Source organism: Gymnoscopelus microlampas, assembly GCF_963454915.1.
Source record: "Gymnoscopelus microlampas genome assembly, chromosome: 4".
Lineage (NCBI taxonomy): Eukaryota > Metazoa > Chordata > Actinopteri > Myctophiformes > Myctophidae > Gymnoscopelus > Gymnoscopelus microlampas.
Genome location: NC_139941.1, coordinates 19,608,815 through 19,625,426, shown reverse-complemented (window position 1 = coordinate 19,625,426; position 16,612 = coordinate 19,608,815). Strand labels below are relative to the sequence as shown.

Genomic DNA, 16,612 nt, shown 5'->3' with positions numbered 1-16,612 from the left:
TACACCGCAAAAATACACAGTGTTCATTTAAGTGCAAGTGTAAAAAAGGCCCCAAATGGATCTGTGAGGGTAAGGACTGTACTGTGCAGGGCTACATTAAGAATGACTTTGAATTAAGAATGACTTGGCAACCAGTAAAAAGGTCACTCTGACGATACCCAGTCATTATCTTGGAGTACATTTTGTGTTTCAGACCCAACAGCGTCACAGTAAAAGTCCATGATGTGTCCTCAATGACCCATTTAAAAGTCTGTGGAGCAGCACACTGGCAGAACCACTGCACTCACTAATTTGATTTGGCGTAATTAAATGTCGCCTTTTGATTGAACTTACTGCAAAGTAACCCCAAAGCATCATTGAGTTCATGACTTTGCCAGTACATTTGCCAGTACATGCACGATTGATCTGGTGTTTTTATGTTATGGCATAAACACTGGAAATGTGCCATGTTTTGTTGAACCAAAATGTAGGGCAGTAAGTGTAGTATGGGTTATGCCGGTTCTGTCTCCAACTCTCCGTCTGCCTGCCTGCCTGTCTGTCTGTCTGTCTGTCTGTCTGTCTGTCTGTCTGTCTGTCTGTCTGTCTGTCTGTCTGTCTGTCTGTCTGTCTGTCTGTCTGTCTGTCTATCGATCACCTACACAACTCTCAGGCCAAAGAGTCATCTGAGTATCGTATAAAAAAATACTTTATTTAATCAAATTAGATTCATTTTCCTCAAACCTCTCTGGGTTTTGCGTCCTTTCTAGATGCTCAGCAAAGCTCCAGAATGTTGGGTTGCCAACGTCAGTGAATTTAGATGAACCCCCAAACACAAGGCATTGTGATGGAAGTGAATAAAGAGTGCCGTTGTGCTTAGATGGATACAGTATCATTGTCTGTTGTTTTGAGGGGCTCTGCCACGTCCTGGTAGTGTCATGTGCAGTGCGTGGTCCAGAGAGCTGCCCAGAGTCCCTTCAAAGGGCATCATTTGACACTGATCTCATGGAGCCTTTGTAGAGGACAGCTACACTGAAAATACAACCTGACTATTTTGCTCACAGCCATACTATAGTAGTTCTAATCATCAGAAACATGAAGTACTTGCATGCACACAGATCGCCGGTACAAAAGTAATAACAGCCATTGAATTGAAATATTCAGACCCTTGCGGATTCTTGAATAATCACCATCTACACATGCTGTCTATATTAATCCTCATCCTTACAAACACTTGATAATGACAATACAAAACAACAGGAAAAAGCTCAAGGGTTAGAGTTGAAAAACTAGCTAACTGATATTTGATCGTTTAAGTAAACTGAGCTAAGAACTGCTTAAACAAAGGACAGTGCCCTTAGACCATTGTAACTTTGTTTATTATCAACTCGACAAGAGCTTGTTTCATGTTTCAGTTTGGTGTGTTCTATTCTGCTTGTCTGTGATTACAATCACCATAAAGCTCAAGCAGGTTTTCAAGCAAATTTAGCTAAACAACGTTTCACCGCCAGTGTGACCCTTTATCCACACAGCAACCATTCAACTGGTTTATGAACCGGCATCGTCAGCTGGTCTTGGTTGCACAGCTGAAACCATATTACGTAAAGACAATTCCACATGGGGGAAATTGTAATATCCTTGGGGGACCCAAATGGGGAAAAAGACTGGGATGCCTTTTGTAAAACGTCTGGTCACGTTATAAAAAAAAGATGATACTTATATTTTGAGTATGGTTTCTTTTTATCATAATAAATACATAAATAAATAAATAAATAAATAACCAAGGTTTCTCAGAATGCATACACATTGTTGGAGTGAAGGCGGCGAAGCATACAGTTGTGTGTATTATGAAACAGTCCAGTCTGCTTGTTCTTACTGACCCCAAGCCACCCAGCAATGTGTGAGAGTGCTGGTCCTGCTGGGTCTGTGGTGACACGTACTGCTGGAAGAAGTACTCACTTAAAAAAAAAGTAAAAGTAGCAATACCACAATATAAAGAATAATCTGTAAACGCCTATATTAAAAAAATGTTACAGTGCAAAAAAGTACGATATTTGCCTTTGAGATGTAGTGTAGTAGAAGTATCAAATATTGAAAAATGAACATACTACAGTAAAATAAAGGTGCCAAAATATTGTACAGAACTAAAAATACTTATTTTCCACGACTGAGCAACTGTGGAGGCCTGCAAGTAGTCGTGGAGACTTCACTGCTACATGCTACATCTTTTCCACTCCAAATATTTAGTTTGACAGTGTACTGCAAATTCTACAGCCCAGAACCCGTAACTCTTTCTCCCATTTGGTTGTATTCTTGGGGCCACGTGACAAAAAAAATCAGGTTTCATTGTATTGAGAAATGCCATCATTGCAGTATATCGTCGCTGTCACATGGAAAAACTAATAGTCATATACTGTAGACCAGTGGCTCTCAAAGTGGTGTCCGAGGACCCCCAGGGGTTCCAGAGGGTCCTTTGATAAATGATTGATTGATAGTTAGGAACCAAATGAGGGTCTGCTATTTTCACTATTTATGTTATAATAATTATTTTAATTCATGATTTTGTTTTCTTCCTATATTAAAATGTTCTAATGGGTGCCCCGAGTTCACTATGACTCAGATATAACCATAAATAGAGTTCACTATGACTCAGATATAACCATAAATAGAGTTCACTATGACTCAGATATAACCATAAATAGAGTTCACTATGACTCAGATATAACCATATATAGAGTTCACTATGACTCAGATATAACCATATATAGAGTTCACTATGACTGAGACAAAACATATATAGAGTTCACTATGACTCTGATATTACCATATAAAGAGTTCACTATGAATGAGACAAAACCATATAAAGAGTTCACTATGAATGAGACAAAACCATATATAGAGTTCACTATGACTCAGACATAACCATGTATAGAGTTCCCACTGCAGCTACACCCAAATATGGTGTGTGTCATGCTGACTGTGACAGAATAACATCAGACCTAAACAAACCGTGTTGTCATGACTTCAGACTCAAAGAACCCCAAACAAGCCGCATGTAGTCATGAGTCTGACCGGCTGTGGCCGTGTAGCGGACCCAACTCTAGAGGTTCGGGCCACCCGAACATCTAGAGTTGGGTTTTTACGTTACTGCAAGTAACGTAAAAAAGGGACATTTACTCGTGAGTCGTGACCCATAAGAATGGCTCCGTGAGCCAAAAATGGGAAACCCATTGTTTGGGAAAATGTAATGACACAGCGTGTGTGTGTGTGCAAGTGTGATAACCTCACTGTCCCTTTCTCCACCCTCCCCCTGAAACAGGACACCACACCATTTACATCGGCGTGCACGTGCCCAAGAGCTACCGCCGCCGGCGACGTCACCGCCGGAAAGCGGGGGGCCACAAGGACAGAAAGGAGAGGTTGATGGAGAACGCCTCCGACAAGTCGGATGCAGAAAACAACGACGAGGCCAGCAGCATCCTCAAACCTCTCAGTGAGTACCGACGCAGCCCACGTCAGGGCCGATTAGTCTGATAACCCCCCCCATTCTCTCTCCCAGGAAACGAAAAACGCCTCGCGCGACTCACTGTCACCCAGGGGACTCTGCTGACTCCACTTAGTGGCAGGAAATAGCCGCGCTTCCCTCGACCGAGTGACGAGTTTGTTTGGACAGACAGGAGTGAGGATTTGGTGTGGAAGTAATGGGCGTTCAGATAGGAGTGAACTGACCGATGATACGGGTGTCAAGAGTGAAAGGGCACGCAGTAAAATCCTGAGTGTTATTTTAATGGTGCTGTAAGTGATTTTAGAATAAGTGTTAAGTAGCTCTATATTCTGATAGTAATCATTGCTGCTGAGTGTTTGTTCAGTGACAGGGTTCTCCCCGTCTCTACAGATCTTGAGGTAAACAGAAAATACATTTTCAGGGCGGGATAACAAATACTATTCAATTAGGAGAGAGAACTCATGCAAGATAAACGGATAAACAAGTGAAATGGGAAGTGATGAAACAAATAGATGAGCATACAAAACTGGAACTGGAACACATACAATGATCTGTGTGTGGGTCTCTCTCCTGAATGGGGGAAATGTGTAACCCACCTGAAATGGATGATCTGTTTACAGACCCCTGTTCCTTAACAAACATTATATAGCAATGATTACTATCGCAATAAAGAACTTTAACCTTTTCACAATAAACCTATTGTTTTAACCAAAAATGTTTTCACTTACACCACCTTTAACCCATTAAGACCTGAGGCAGATAAAAAAAAAATCGAACTAACAAAAATAGCAGATCTACAAGCTCGGTGCCGCGCTATGAGCTTGTATATCTGCTATTTTTGAATAGCCAAAGAAATCTAAAATGACAGATGTGTTCCCGGTCTTAATGGGTTAACTCTGAGAGTATACAAAATGTAACCAAATGGACCCTTATGGACGTTTGTATACTCTCTGAGATACAAACGTATAGATGAACACAGAGGATTCCACTGTGCACGTGTGTGCGAGCGGGTGCCTTTGTGCTGGCCTGTGGGTTCCGCGTGTGTGGTGTAACCCACAGGCATGCTTGTACCCACATGCGTGCATGTACTACATATACTGTAGTTGGCTGCTGTTGCGTCATAGTTTTGGGTCATTCACAACAAACTCTGCTAAGAGAGTTAATTTAACAAAGAGTGTGAGAATGAGACCCTCTCAGAGTTAGACATGGATAAATCAACATGAAAAAAATATATTAAATATATTTCTGGGTCCGGACTGACATATCATGTCCCAAACTGTGTGCCGTGGGAAGTGGAATGACAGTGTAATCCAACTGTTATTACTTCTTTAAACTGCCACAGCGGCAGCTATAATAGCACTGCGACCTGGGTTCTATATAGGTTGTACTTAAACACCACGTCTCTCCAAGACAGACTTCACTTAAACAATAATTACAGGACAGTTTTAAAGTTGTTCTCACCAGCGACAACACTCTGCTTACACACACACACACACGCACGCACACACACACACACACACACACACACACACACACACACACACACACACACACACACACACACACACACACACACACACACACACACACACACACACACACACACACACACACACACACACACACACACACACACACACGTATATTAAGCACATGCCCCCCCCCCCCCACATGCGTGCGTAAGGACATACAGGCCAGCAAGTGACAGCCACAGCATGGGGCAAGCATTCTTCTATGATTTAGTTCAGATTGACTGATGCCATTTGCCCAACGGAAGTTTCAGGAATAAATTGAGGTTGAGGAGTGTGTGTGTGTTAGGGGTGCAAATAACTAATTGATTTAATCAATTATAAACAATAATCAATAATCAATAGGTTAATAAAATAATAGATTAATAATCGATCCCTATTTTGGCCATGTTATTACAAGCAAAATGTGTATGTGTGCATTTGCACGTGTGCATGCGTGTGTGTGTGTGTGTGTGTGTGTGTCTTCAAGCCCCCGGAGTCATGTAGGTCCTGGTGGTAGGGGGTTGGGGGAGGGGCATGCCCAGTGATCCTGTGTGTTTCCTGGATAATGCGTTGACCTTGGATCAGGCAATAGACTATAAGTCAAGGGAAGGGCATGCAGAAGTGGGTCGAAACGCTGCACAGTGAAATGCTGCGGGTGTTAACTCTGAGAGTGTGCCAAATGGAACCAAATGGACCCGTAAGGGTCCATTTGGTTCCATTTGCACACTCTCAGAGTTACATACCTATGATGGTGCATTTGGAGACCCCTCAAGGAACCCTGAGTGTCCCGGGACCCCAGGGACTTCAATGTTCACCCAGCCAGGGTGTACCATGTTGTTGTGCACGCATGAGCAGGTGCACGGGTAAAATGAGGGAGTGAAGGGTTAAATGAGTGTTTTACTCGGTTTCACTTGATCCCGTAATGTTTGCTGTTGATGATTATAACTCGACACTAAAGATAAAGCATGGCCGTTTATTGTCGGCCAAAAATAATTAACCACTTGGATCCCAGCATCCCTACTCTGTGGTTCATGTCATAATAGGCAAAACGTTCAGCTAAAATAAGCAAAGACGTGGCCAAAAACAGTTCATTTGCATGCTCACAGCATGTTGCGTTTGTGTTGCCGTATTGTTTCATGAGTTGCGTTGCTGCTGTTTTTGGTGAATAGATTTGGTGCAGAGGGAAAACAGGGGTTGGTGGAGTCCGGTTGAGGTAATAGACACCTTACAAATCAGGGTTTGATGACGGCCTCTGTGGTATTTCTCCATTCATGGAAAACGGTGCCTCTGTTGGCACTAGTTTTATTTACTGTCCACACCGAGACACTGCGGGTAGTGTAGTGTAAATGCTGTTGATGTTATGTAAAAGATTGTCATGGAAAAGCGACGGTGTTAATGGAGTGCACCAAAGAACTGGAATTACAACACAAACAGGAAAGCATGCCATGCACTGTACTTTTATTATGGCATGACGTTAAATTATGCATTGACTGGGGTCCCCTACGGGTCTGTTATTGGTCCCTTCCTTTTTCCCCCTCTGCACCAAATCTCTTCGTCAAAAATAGGCGATTTACAAGCTCACAACGCGTGGCCAAGCGGCTATCTTCGCCAAGTGTTCGCCTATTATGACATACCCAGAATACGCTATGGCCTTGGTTCTCAAAGTGGGGTCCGAGGACCCCCAGGGGTCCTTAAGGGAGTTCCAGGGGGTCCCCAGCTAAATGATAGTTAGGAACCAAATGAACCCTTATGGGTCTGTAACTCTGTATGGGAGCTGGAGGGGTCTGTAACTCTGGGTCCATTTGGTTCCATTTGTACACTCTCAGAGTTAAATTAAAGGTAGGGTACAGTAAGTGATATTTTTGGGTTAAAACAAAAAGTATTTTGTTAAAAGGTTAAAGCACTATATTCTAATAGTAATCATTGCTATAGAGTGTTTGTTCAGTAACAGGAGTCTCCCCGTCTCTCCAGCTCTTTAATAAACAGAAAATACATTTTTCGGTAGGTGTCAAAATCTCAGCCAATCAGGAGAAAGTACCCATTTTTAAGCTTCATTTTTATAGTGTTCCAGTTCCAATTTTGCCTGCTCATTTCTTAGTGTCATCACTTCCAATTTCACTTGTTTAATCTATATCCTGATTGAGTTCTCTATCCTGATTGGATAAAATTGGAAATGAAACTGAAACTGAAACGAAAATGCATTTTCTGTTTTATAAAGAGCTGGAGAGACAAGGAGACACCTTTGACTGAACAAACACTCTATAGCAATGAGTACTATCAGAATATAGAGCTATTTAACACTTATTTTAACCAAAGAAAATCACTTACCCTACCTTTAACATTGATTTTACAATATAAATTAGGGTACCAGAGATATAAATATCATTACATGGGTGTCCGTAGCCAGCCTAAATGCATGTCAAACTGGGGGTCCTTGAAATTAAAATAGTTGAGAATCACTGCTAGAGAGCCGTAAAAACCTTCTCTTATTGGGGTCCCTGGCTTATCTTTTCAAATGGGGGTCCACGGGGTAATAAGTGTCAATTTGGGGGTCCTTGACATGAAAAAGTTTGAGAACCACTGCGCTAGGGTTCATGTGGTTAGACAAAAGTACTTGTTCATTTGCAATTGACTTTATTACTGTATGTGGGACAGGGTTCCTTTAGTGATGTTCTGATTACGTCATCCTGGATTGGAAACCAAACATCTGTCACTCACCCAAAGGGGAATCCCCCCCCCTTGGCCAAGGCAGATATTAGGCTTTAGGCTGAATATTAGTGATTCAGGCAGGGTCGAGCCCCCAATGTGACCTTCCAGTACTGGTCTCTTGCACTGGAAACCAATCATCTACCGATCAGGGACAGATTAGGCTTCTGGGCATCAGGCAGGGCTATTCTGTTACATAACGTCGCTGAAACCTTGTATGTTCAAAACCGTTACTTTTCAAGAAATGGAAAAAATGTGTGTTCCAATGGAAACCTGTGTTCCAATGGATCCAATGGAGTTATTACTTTGTCACAAGCGAATATGGCAGATCTATACGTTCTTGAAGCTCATAACGTGTTGTGGCACCAAGCTCAGCGATGTACAAATATGTAACGTGACAAAGATTTATTTATTTTAAAAAATTACACACAAACACGCACGCACGCATGTGTTTGTGTGCGCGCACGCGCACACACAAACACACGCACACACACACACACACACGCACACACGCACATAGTTTAAATGATATAATGTATTATTGTCGGCAGAGCAAACCCAAGTCTTTTTTTTCTATTCTTTTTTTTTCTTTTCTTGCACAGAATAGCAATGACATCAACAACTTTAAAAAGCTCCATTAAATGCAAACTAAAGGTTTAGGTTTAACTCCAGCGGAGGCAACAAGCCCCCTGTGAATAGGCCAGAGGCAAGCCAGAGGTCTGTCTGAGAGCAGCTGCAGTGTGAGGAGCCTGGCACGGCACGCAAGCATGTACTGTACCTTCTTTCTGTTGTTCTCTGCCCTCCTTGTCCCTCTCTCTCTGTCTGAGAAATGTGCATGCCCCCTGGGGACGGCCTTGTCTGCTGTCTGGCTGCCCTAAAAAATCCTCTGTTTGGTCAGATGGACACGGCAGGGACTGCATGTCCTAACCCAGTCATTGTACTTGACTGTTGTTGAGGTGTTGTTGCAGGGACTTCCGGAAGGGAAGATTTGCGTTTGCTTGCAGCTCGCCTATTTTTGAATAGCCTAAATATAAAATAGGGTTAAAGTGGTTAAACTGATTGTGATGCTATATCAACACATTTTGCTGGGGACCCCCTGGAACCCCTTCAAGGACCTCTGGAGGTCTCTGGACCCGACCTTGAGAGGTTTCCTAACCTCCTGGCCAAGCAACATTTGACCCCAGCACATTTTGCTGATTGTCTTTTTCTTTTCTTCCCCCCCATCCTTTTTTTTCTAGGTAGATTCAAAGTAGATTATGAATATTACTTTGATAGCTATTCTTATTACAGCTGGGGTTGAGTTCACAAAGCCCTGGGGGGTGTAGGAGATCCTCTGAAATGGCAAGCGTGCCAGTCCGGTTTATACTGTATACAGTATATCACAGGCTTTCAGCTCGAGACCAAAACATGCATTTGGTGTCTCCCCAGGACCCAAATTGACAGACAAAAATCATCACTTTTTAATGATAATAATGATAATAGTAATAACATCTCAGATTTATATAGCACTTGTCTAAGTACTCAAAGTCTTTACACAAAAAATAATCAACTTTACTTGTTACTTTAATGTTACAGCCCTATTTAGAAAATATTTGATGCGTTGTGTACAGAATTGTACACTACGCATGTCAGGAAAAAAACATATATCACATTATTACCTCTGACATGGCAGCTATACGCCTCCATAGTTGAGATATTTTACGTCTGCTAATGCAGTGCTACAAAGAAATGAGGATATAGGTAAACATCAAACCTAGGACCATGCTGAAACCATTCAAGAAAAAACGCATAGTAAACTGGACTAAAACATGGTCAGATAGCCTCTTATATGGACCTGCGATGGTGTCTAAAATATTAGTGATCATCTTCCAGCAGTGAGAGCAGGTTATATTGATTAATGATCCTCTGATCATTATTACTTCCACAAGGCCACTTCACCTCAAACGATGATATAATGATCAATCATTATAACCTCCTTTTACTACTTTGATCAAGAATCATGTAACCCATGTTATGGTTATCTGGCTGTTTTAGTGAGTCAATCAAGAAAGACTTTAGGTAGGCTATAAGAGACACTGAACTTGTATGTATGTGGCATTAGATGATACTATACTCCTACATGATTCAGGGCTTTATATTTTTTAATATGTTTGTTATTTCCCGGTGGACATTTGCAGGAAATGAAACCCTGATAAATTGAGCTATGGGATGTTTTAATATCAATCTCTCTCTGGGGTATTGCCACTTCATTATAAATGTCAACGTAGGATCTAAATGTGTACGCACAGCCATATTTTGAATATTCATATTTTCACAAACTTCAATAGCTCTGCTTATGCCTCTGCTCATTCATTTTCATGGCTGGTGGGGATGTTTTATCCCTGCTGTCGGTCAGACTGAATTAAATGCATGCATTTCCTTTTTGGGAAATGTAGACTTAATGTAGAAGGAATTAAAAAAATATAAAAAAACATTAACCCTGGCATCCCATTTTGGGCAAACTTTTCAAAACATTTCAAAGCGTCTTTATTTCCAAAGGTTTTCAGTCGTTTTCAGCCGAACATTGCTGATCTACAAGCTTGTAGGAGCTTATAGATTGGCTATTTGTGCCAATTAACAACAATTAAGTATATTGGGTAGTTAAGAAAACTAGAAAAAAGCACCATTCGGGAATTTGGCACCTTCCTACCTGAAAGCTCCCCCAGACCTGTACCCCCTGACACTGACAGCCCTCCTCCCAGCTGTCCGCATCACCTTCGAGTGTAATCTATATTGATCATGTATTTTGCATGTATCCATCCAGCACGTATTTTTATTTCTGAAAAACAGAAGTCACTAGAGAATTCGTTATGAACGCAGATGTTATTTTATTATCAAAACAAACGTATTACAAATATGTTGAATGAATCTCTTACAGACAAACTAAAGCAGCTCAGTTATTCCCTCCTCATCACCCCACAACGAAAACCTTCACGCTGCGGGTTCTCTTTCCCCTAGAGAAGGCCGTGTAGAGTTGGCCATGAGGCAGATAGATGCCAACCCTGACCTTTGCTGATGGTGATTGAGAAAACATGACAGAATGTTCACTCTGCTACCGTCTAGGTATAAAGGTCCCAAACTGGCAGCTCAATGCTGTTGATGTGCTGAGCTGTTTTAAGCACCCGCTGCAGAGCCTTGGCTTGCAGTTGTGAGTAGAGCATCTTACATACTAAGCAGTTAGCCATTATCTTTTTTCTTTCTTTCCACTTCTTTTTTTGTTTTTCTTTTTTTTTTAGTTTTTACAAATCGAACACTGCCTGTAACCATCAGTCTCCTGTCTAGACTTGGACATAAAGGGTACTGTCTGAGAAATGACAGCTCTGCTCCACCACTACGGCCATTGGGCCGTCAGCCGTTGAAGTAATGGTTCCTTTGAAGGCACTGAAAGATGCTCCACTCCTCCGCGTCCCTGTTGCACTGCATTCGTCCAAACTAACAAAACTGTGTTGCATCCAATGCTGGATGGCTGACATACGGTTTCACCCACATATTAAAATCAACCACTTAAACCCTATAGAGCCCCAGGGGTCTCTATAATATAACATACATTCTATTAACTCTTTAAGACCGGGAACGCATCTGAGTGTCATTTTTAGATTTCGTTGGGCTATTTCTGAAAAATCTTGAAAAGTTGTGCAAATATTTGAATTTCTTTCTTTTTTTTGGCGGACATTTGTAACTCAAATCTTTGCTTCTGGGGGTTCCTGGAACTAAATATTTTACAAATGTTCGCTTTAAAAAATATATAATCCAAGATTTTGCCACGAATGTTCACGATTTTTCAAAAATAGCAGATCTACAAGCTCATAGCGCGGCACTCAACTTTACTAACAGTTAAGAGGAATAAAGTTTTCAATCATGTCAATCTGCATAGGTTATGATCGGTTGAAAAATGGGATGTGAAAACTAGAGCAATATTTACCAACTCTGAATGTAGAACATTATCCTTCCATGCTCACGACCTCTCCAAGTGACAGTCAAGCAGACGATTCTAACCTACTATACCAGGTGTCAGGTCAGTCAGTGGATTGCTTTGTACAGGTATAGGCTATATTTTCCTTGTGAACTTGTGACAGGTCATCACATCTGACACAAATGCACCCACGCTCCCGGTGGAGCAGGTAAAGATAAGCACAACGCTGATGGCAGCGTGATGTAGCTCTGGTATAGGGATCTCTAACATTAGGCTGCTCATAGTGGATTAGAAGGTCAGTCCTGACAGATAGTCAGAGCAACAGCAACACTCAGTTGGGACACGACGAAAAACACAAACATGTCTTGAAGCGCTGGCTAATTCATGTCGAGTGACGTTTGCATGGAGGATTCTTCTGCTTTTTTTGACTTCTTGAGCCACCACCCTTTTTTGTGCCTATGATGACAAAATAGGGACACCAGGTTTAACCCATTCAATCCGGCAACGCATCTGTGTAACCACTTAAACCATTATTTTATACTTTGGCTATTTTTGAGAAATCATGAACATTTGTGCAAATCTTTGAATATACATTTTTTTCAAGCAAACATTTTTTTACTCAAATATTTACTTCTGGGGGTCCCTGGAACAAAATATTTTGAGATGGGGGTCCGTGGCCAAATACATATATTGTTGGGGGTCCTTGACATGAAAAAGTTTGAGCACCACTGATAATAGCAACATACGTTTTTTTCAGAAAACTGTTCGAATTTAGAAGAGGCCTCAGGCTCTTAATGGGTTAAAGTGATTACTGCATATCAGACCACCTGGCCTGGTCGTGACCACGCCATGGCCCTATCTCTTCTCAGGTGCTACGCTGGCTGTGGCTGTTCTCACTTGGACGCGGTTTTGCGACTCCTGGAAGGGCTTGCCCCTATCAGCTATCATAACAAAACTCCAGAGCTAACATTGTCCTGGCATAAATACTGTTGCTCTCAGTGAGTCCTCCTCGGGGGGTCACTCTGCATTCAACCCTGAGCTCGGCTCTCCCTCCCCACGGCACTGTGCGCTGGCTGCCCTGCATACCGAATGTCATGAAAGGCATCGACTAGTGTCTGTTGTGTTCCTCCCATTGCGTCGAATTAGGTGGTGTAGAGTTGCGCTGTCACCAGCGTGTACAGTGGTGAACAATAAATCCTGCAATTAGATGCCATGAAGCTTTCTTCTTCTTTCTTCTTCTTTTTTTTTTTTTTTTACAGTGCTAGAGTTATTTAACAACAACAAATATTGGTCGGAAGGGAGACGGAAGGTATTTCGTGTAGGATGCATGTCAGAAGAGTGGGACTAAACAGGCCTTTTAGTGGCAGTCACACTAAAGCTTTCTGCCGGGGCAAGCGGGCATTCTTCATTCGTCCCCCTATCCCATGTGCCTCCGCTGCACTGGACAAAGTCCCCTTTGTGCGGACCCATGGCTCTTGGCGAGAGCTCACAGAGCATTGAAATTGCATTTGAACGACGGGATTTTCATTTCCATCTCCCTCCTTCTCGTGCCTGCTTGCTCACCCCCTCTCTTTGCTTTCACTGTGCTCTCCCGTAGTCCCGGACCCCCCGACTCCACCCCCCCGTACCCCCCCTTAGCAACTGTTCCACTGAATCGACACCGCCACTTGATACCACCTTGGTCTCTTTGGATAGACGGTACAGGCAGTGGTGGAAAAAGTACTCAAGTGTTTTACTGAAGTAAAAGTATCAATACCGCAATGTAGAAGTACTCTGTTTACAAGTAAAAGACTGGAATTCAAAATTTACTTGAGTAAAAGTACAAAAGTATTGGTATCAAAATGTACTTAAAGTACCTAAAGTAAAAGTACTAAGATGTTTGAAAATAGCCGATCTACAAGCTCACGACGCGTCGCGATGCGACGCGTCGTGAGCTTGTAGATCTGCTATTTTCAAATAGCCTAGGTATAAAATAGGGCTTAAGTGGTTAATGTATGTTTTATAATGTAATCATTTATATCTGCAAAGTAACTAGTAACTAAAGTTTTCAAATAATTGTAGTAAAAGTACAACATTTGCCTCTGAGATGTAGTGGAGTAGAAGTAAAAGTATTGGATATTGGAAATACTCAAGTAAAGTACAAATACCTCAAAATTGTACTTAATTAAGTACAGTACTTAAGTAAATGTACTTAGTTACTTTCCACCACTGGGTACAGGGATACTGTAGCATGCATACTCTTTGGTCAACTGCATTGAAATCTTATCCTTGATTATTTTTTCATTTCTTTTAAAAAAATGCTATAAAAATTAAGCTTGCCATAAAACGCTCTTCAGTTCAGAATTTATAAACATTTGTATTATATTTTATTTTGTTGTGGAGGACATTTGGGTCACACATACAGAAGGATACAGTACGACCCAGTGTCAAAGAGTTCACACACAATTGTTCCCACATTACGTCCTGAGGCAGTTTAACCACTTAAACCCTAATTGACCCAGAGTCCCCCAAGGGTCTACACTTGACCCCTTCCTTTTTTTTTTTGCCTCCACACCCAAATCTCCTCACCGAAAATAGCAGATCTACAAGTGCGTGCAGCTTGCAGATCTGCTCAGAATGTTACGCTTGTTACGACATGCCCAGATTAAGGATGCTAGGGTCCATGCAAGTTAATGAATAACTGTAATCGCTCAACTGTAATAACAGAATGACCAAAACTCTAATCTGCGCCACGCCCCTTCTCAGCCACTCCTGGGACAGTGAATGGGAGAGTGACTGTGGTCACTTGTTACTGTACTTTATGCGCTTCTGTGCTTTTGCATTCAAATGAGCTTGTGCCACGTGTTCTGCCAAAATGTCAGCTTTCTTCTCTGGCTCTTTCTTGGCCCTGGCCCGGGTTGCCAGATCTGCTTATTATAATTTCCCCGCAAGATTTTATTTGAAAATAGCCGATCTACAAGCTCACAATCGCGACGCGTTGTGAGCTTGTAGATCTGTTATTTTCAAATAGCTGATGTATATGTTAAAGTGCTCATGTGGCCCATAGTCGCTTCTTTTGGGCTGGTTTTCCTAGACCTGGTTGCTTGTTTCTCTCACAGAATCTGGCAACACTGGCCCTGGCACTTCTCTCATTTTCAGACACAGATTTCACTTTGCGGGAGGGTGGGGGGGGGGGTATGTTCTTCTCCTCCTTCTGATCAGACAGAATAGAATTAAACACATGCTTACATACGCATGTTTTATATATATTTTTTAATATCACAAATGAACAATACATTAAAGTGTATGTTAACCATAGCATCCCTATTTTGGGCAAATATTCTAAACATTTAAAAGATTTTCACTTTTTTATTTGAAAAATAGTGAAAATAACAGATCTACCAGCTATTTTTGCTATTTGTTGTACAATGAAGTAGGCTATATAGGGCTTAAAAGGTTTAGAAAATGTACCTCCCTATGGTGTGTTTTTTTGAACCCTGGTTACCTCTAACATTTGACTACTCTGGCCTTTAACCTTACTTTTCTGTGTTGGTGGTGCAGTATTTAACCACTCTTAAGCCATATTTTCAGAAGTTTGCAAAGATTTTCAACCTCCGTAAATCCATCCTATCTACTGTACAAGCTCACAATGCGTCGACTTTTTCAAAATAGAAAATATTCGCCTATAATGACATGCCCAAAATAGGGATGCCAGGTTGAAAGTGGTTAAGCTCCTTTAACTGTTTACTGCACTGTTTACTGTACTTACTCTAAAGCACCCTGGATAGGAGAGTCAGCTAAATGTGTGACATGTACATGTACTGTGTATGTAAATTATTGTACTCCGGGCATTATTTAACACAAAGTGCTTGCAGCTAGTTACAGCTTGCGGTCATTGCTGTGTCCAAGCATTTAATTTGTCGTGCACCTAGCAATCTCACAGCTACTCATCTAGCTCGCACCTGCAGCGTTAAGCCCTCACCTCATTTACTATGTGCTGACTGACTGAGTGAATGGCTAAACATGGCAGTTAATGTAACGTTACAGGGCAATAATTATGCTTGGTAGCTAAAGACAAGTTTACTTAGCAATCTAAATGGCTCCTCTGAAGTCAACAATGTCAGGCATTGTAGATAGAACTTGTTGTGCGCCACAGGACGTGCGTGCAGCAGGTTTTTCTAACATCAGATTCATTGTGACACATGTGCATGCGCGAGCGTGCAGACACACACAGACACACGTCAAAGCTGTGGCAAATAGCAGAGTATTTGAAAAATATTTTTGAACACTAGTTTAACACATTTTATACATTAACCAGACGGCTGGAGTTTGACACAATGGGACAAAACTATTCACCAGACAATTGTAAGAAATATCACTTATTATATCACTATTAACAATAGTGTTACCTAGTGTTCTGTGATTGACAACAAGAAATACATTATGTACTCATGGTGTATTTACAATTCATTTCATACTAGTGCAGTCTTCACTAGAATATAAACCAGAGTCAGGTTAACCACATGAACTCTAGGTGAACATTCAGCGGAAATCACCAAACATTTGGCCAAATTAGCAAATCTACGTTGTGAGCTGAAGATTGACTATTTTCGGCAAAGAGATTGTAGAGGGATAATAGGAGTGGGCCAAGTATAGACCTCTGAGGAACTCCGGTCATCAAAATATACATGGTATAAGTGGATGAATTGCTTCTCTCTGTGTCGAGCCAAAGTCAGAGTCACAGTCAAGATTTATTAATGGCATTTTACACATGCAATAATACACTAACCTCCTTAGAACACCATTCAGTGGATTCAGGAATTCTGAGATCTCAGTTCATACAATGAACTGGCTCTAGTCGGTGTCATTGTGCACGTTATGCAACCGACTGTGACTCCGCAGGAGCGGTGGGTGGTGACATCAGCTGTGGCTGGCTATGGGCCGCTACTGTGAAGGAATCTGATTCATGGCCCGAAATGGGGG

General features: G+C 41.7%; 1 protein-coding gene across 1 annotated transcript in view; it reads left to right on the top strand.

Annotated features, from left to right (window-relative positions):
• slc4a4a (solute carrier family 4 member 4a) overlaps positions 1-16,612 on the top strand; it is a 69,022-nt gene that overhangs the window by 9,012 nt on the left and 43,398 nt on the right. Inside the window, exon 4 of the mRNA XM_084054221.1 lies at positions 3,296-3,469. Within this exon, the coding sequence (XP_083910347.1) occupies positions 3,296-3,469 (174 nt within the window). The remainder of the gene's footprint in view (positions 1-3,295; positions 3,470-16,612) is intronic.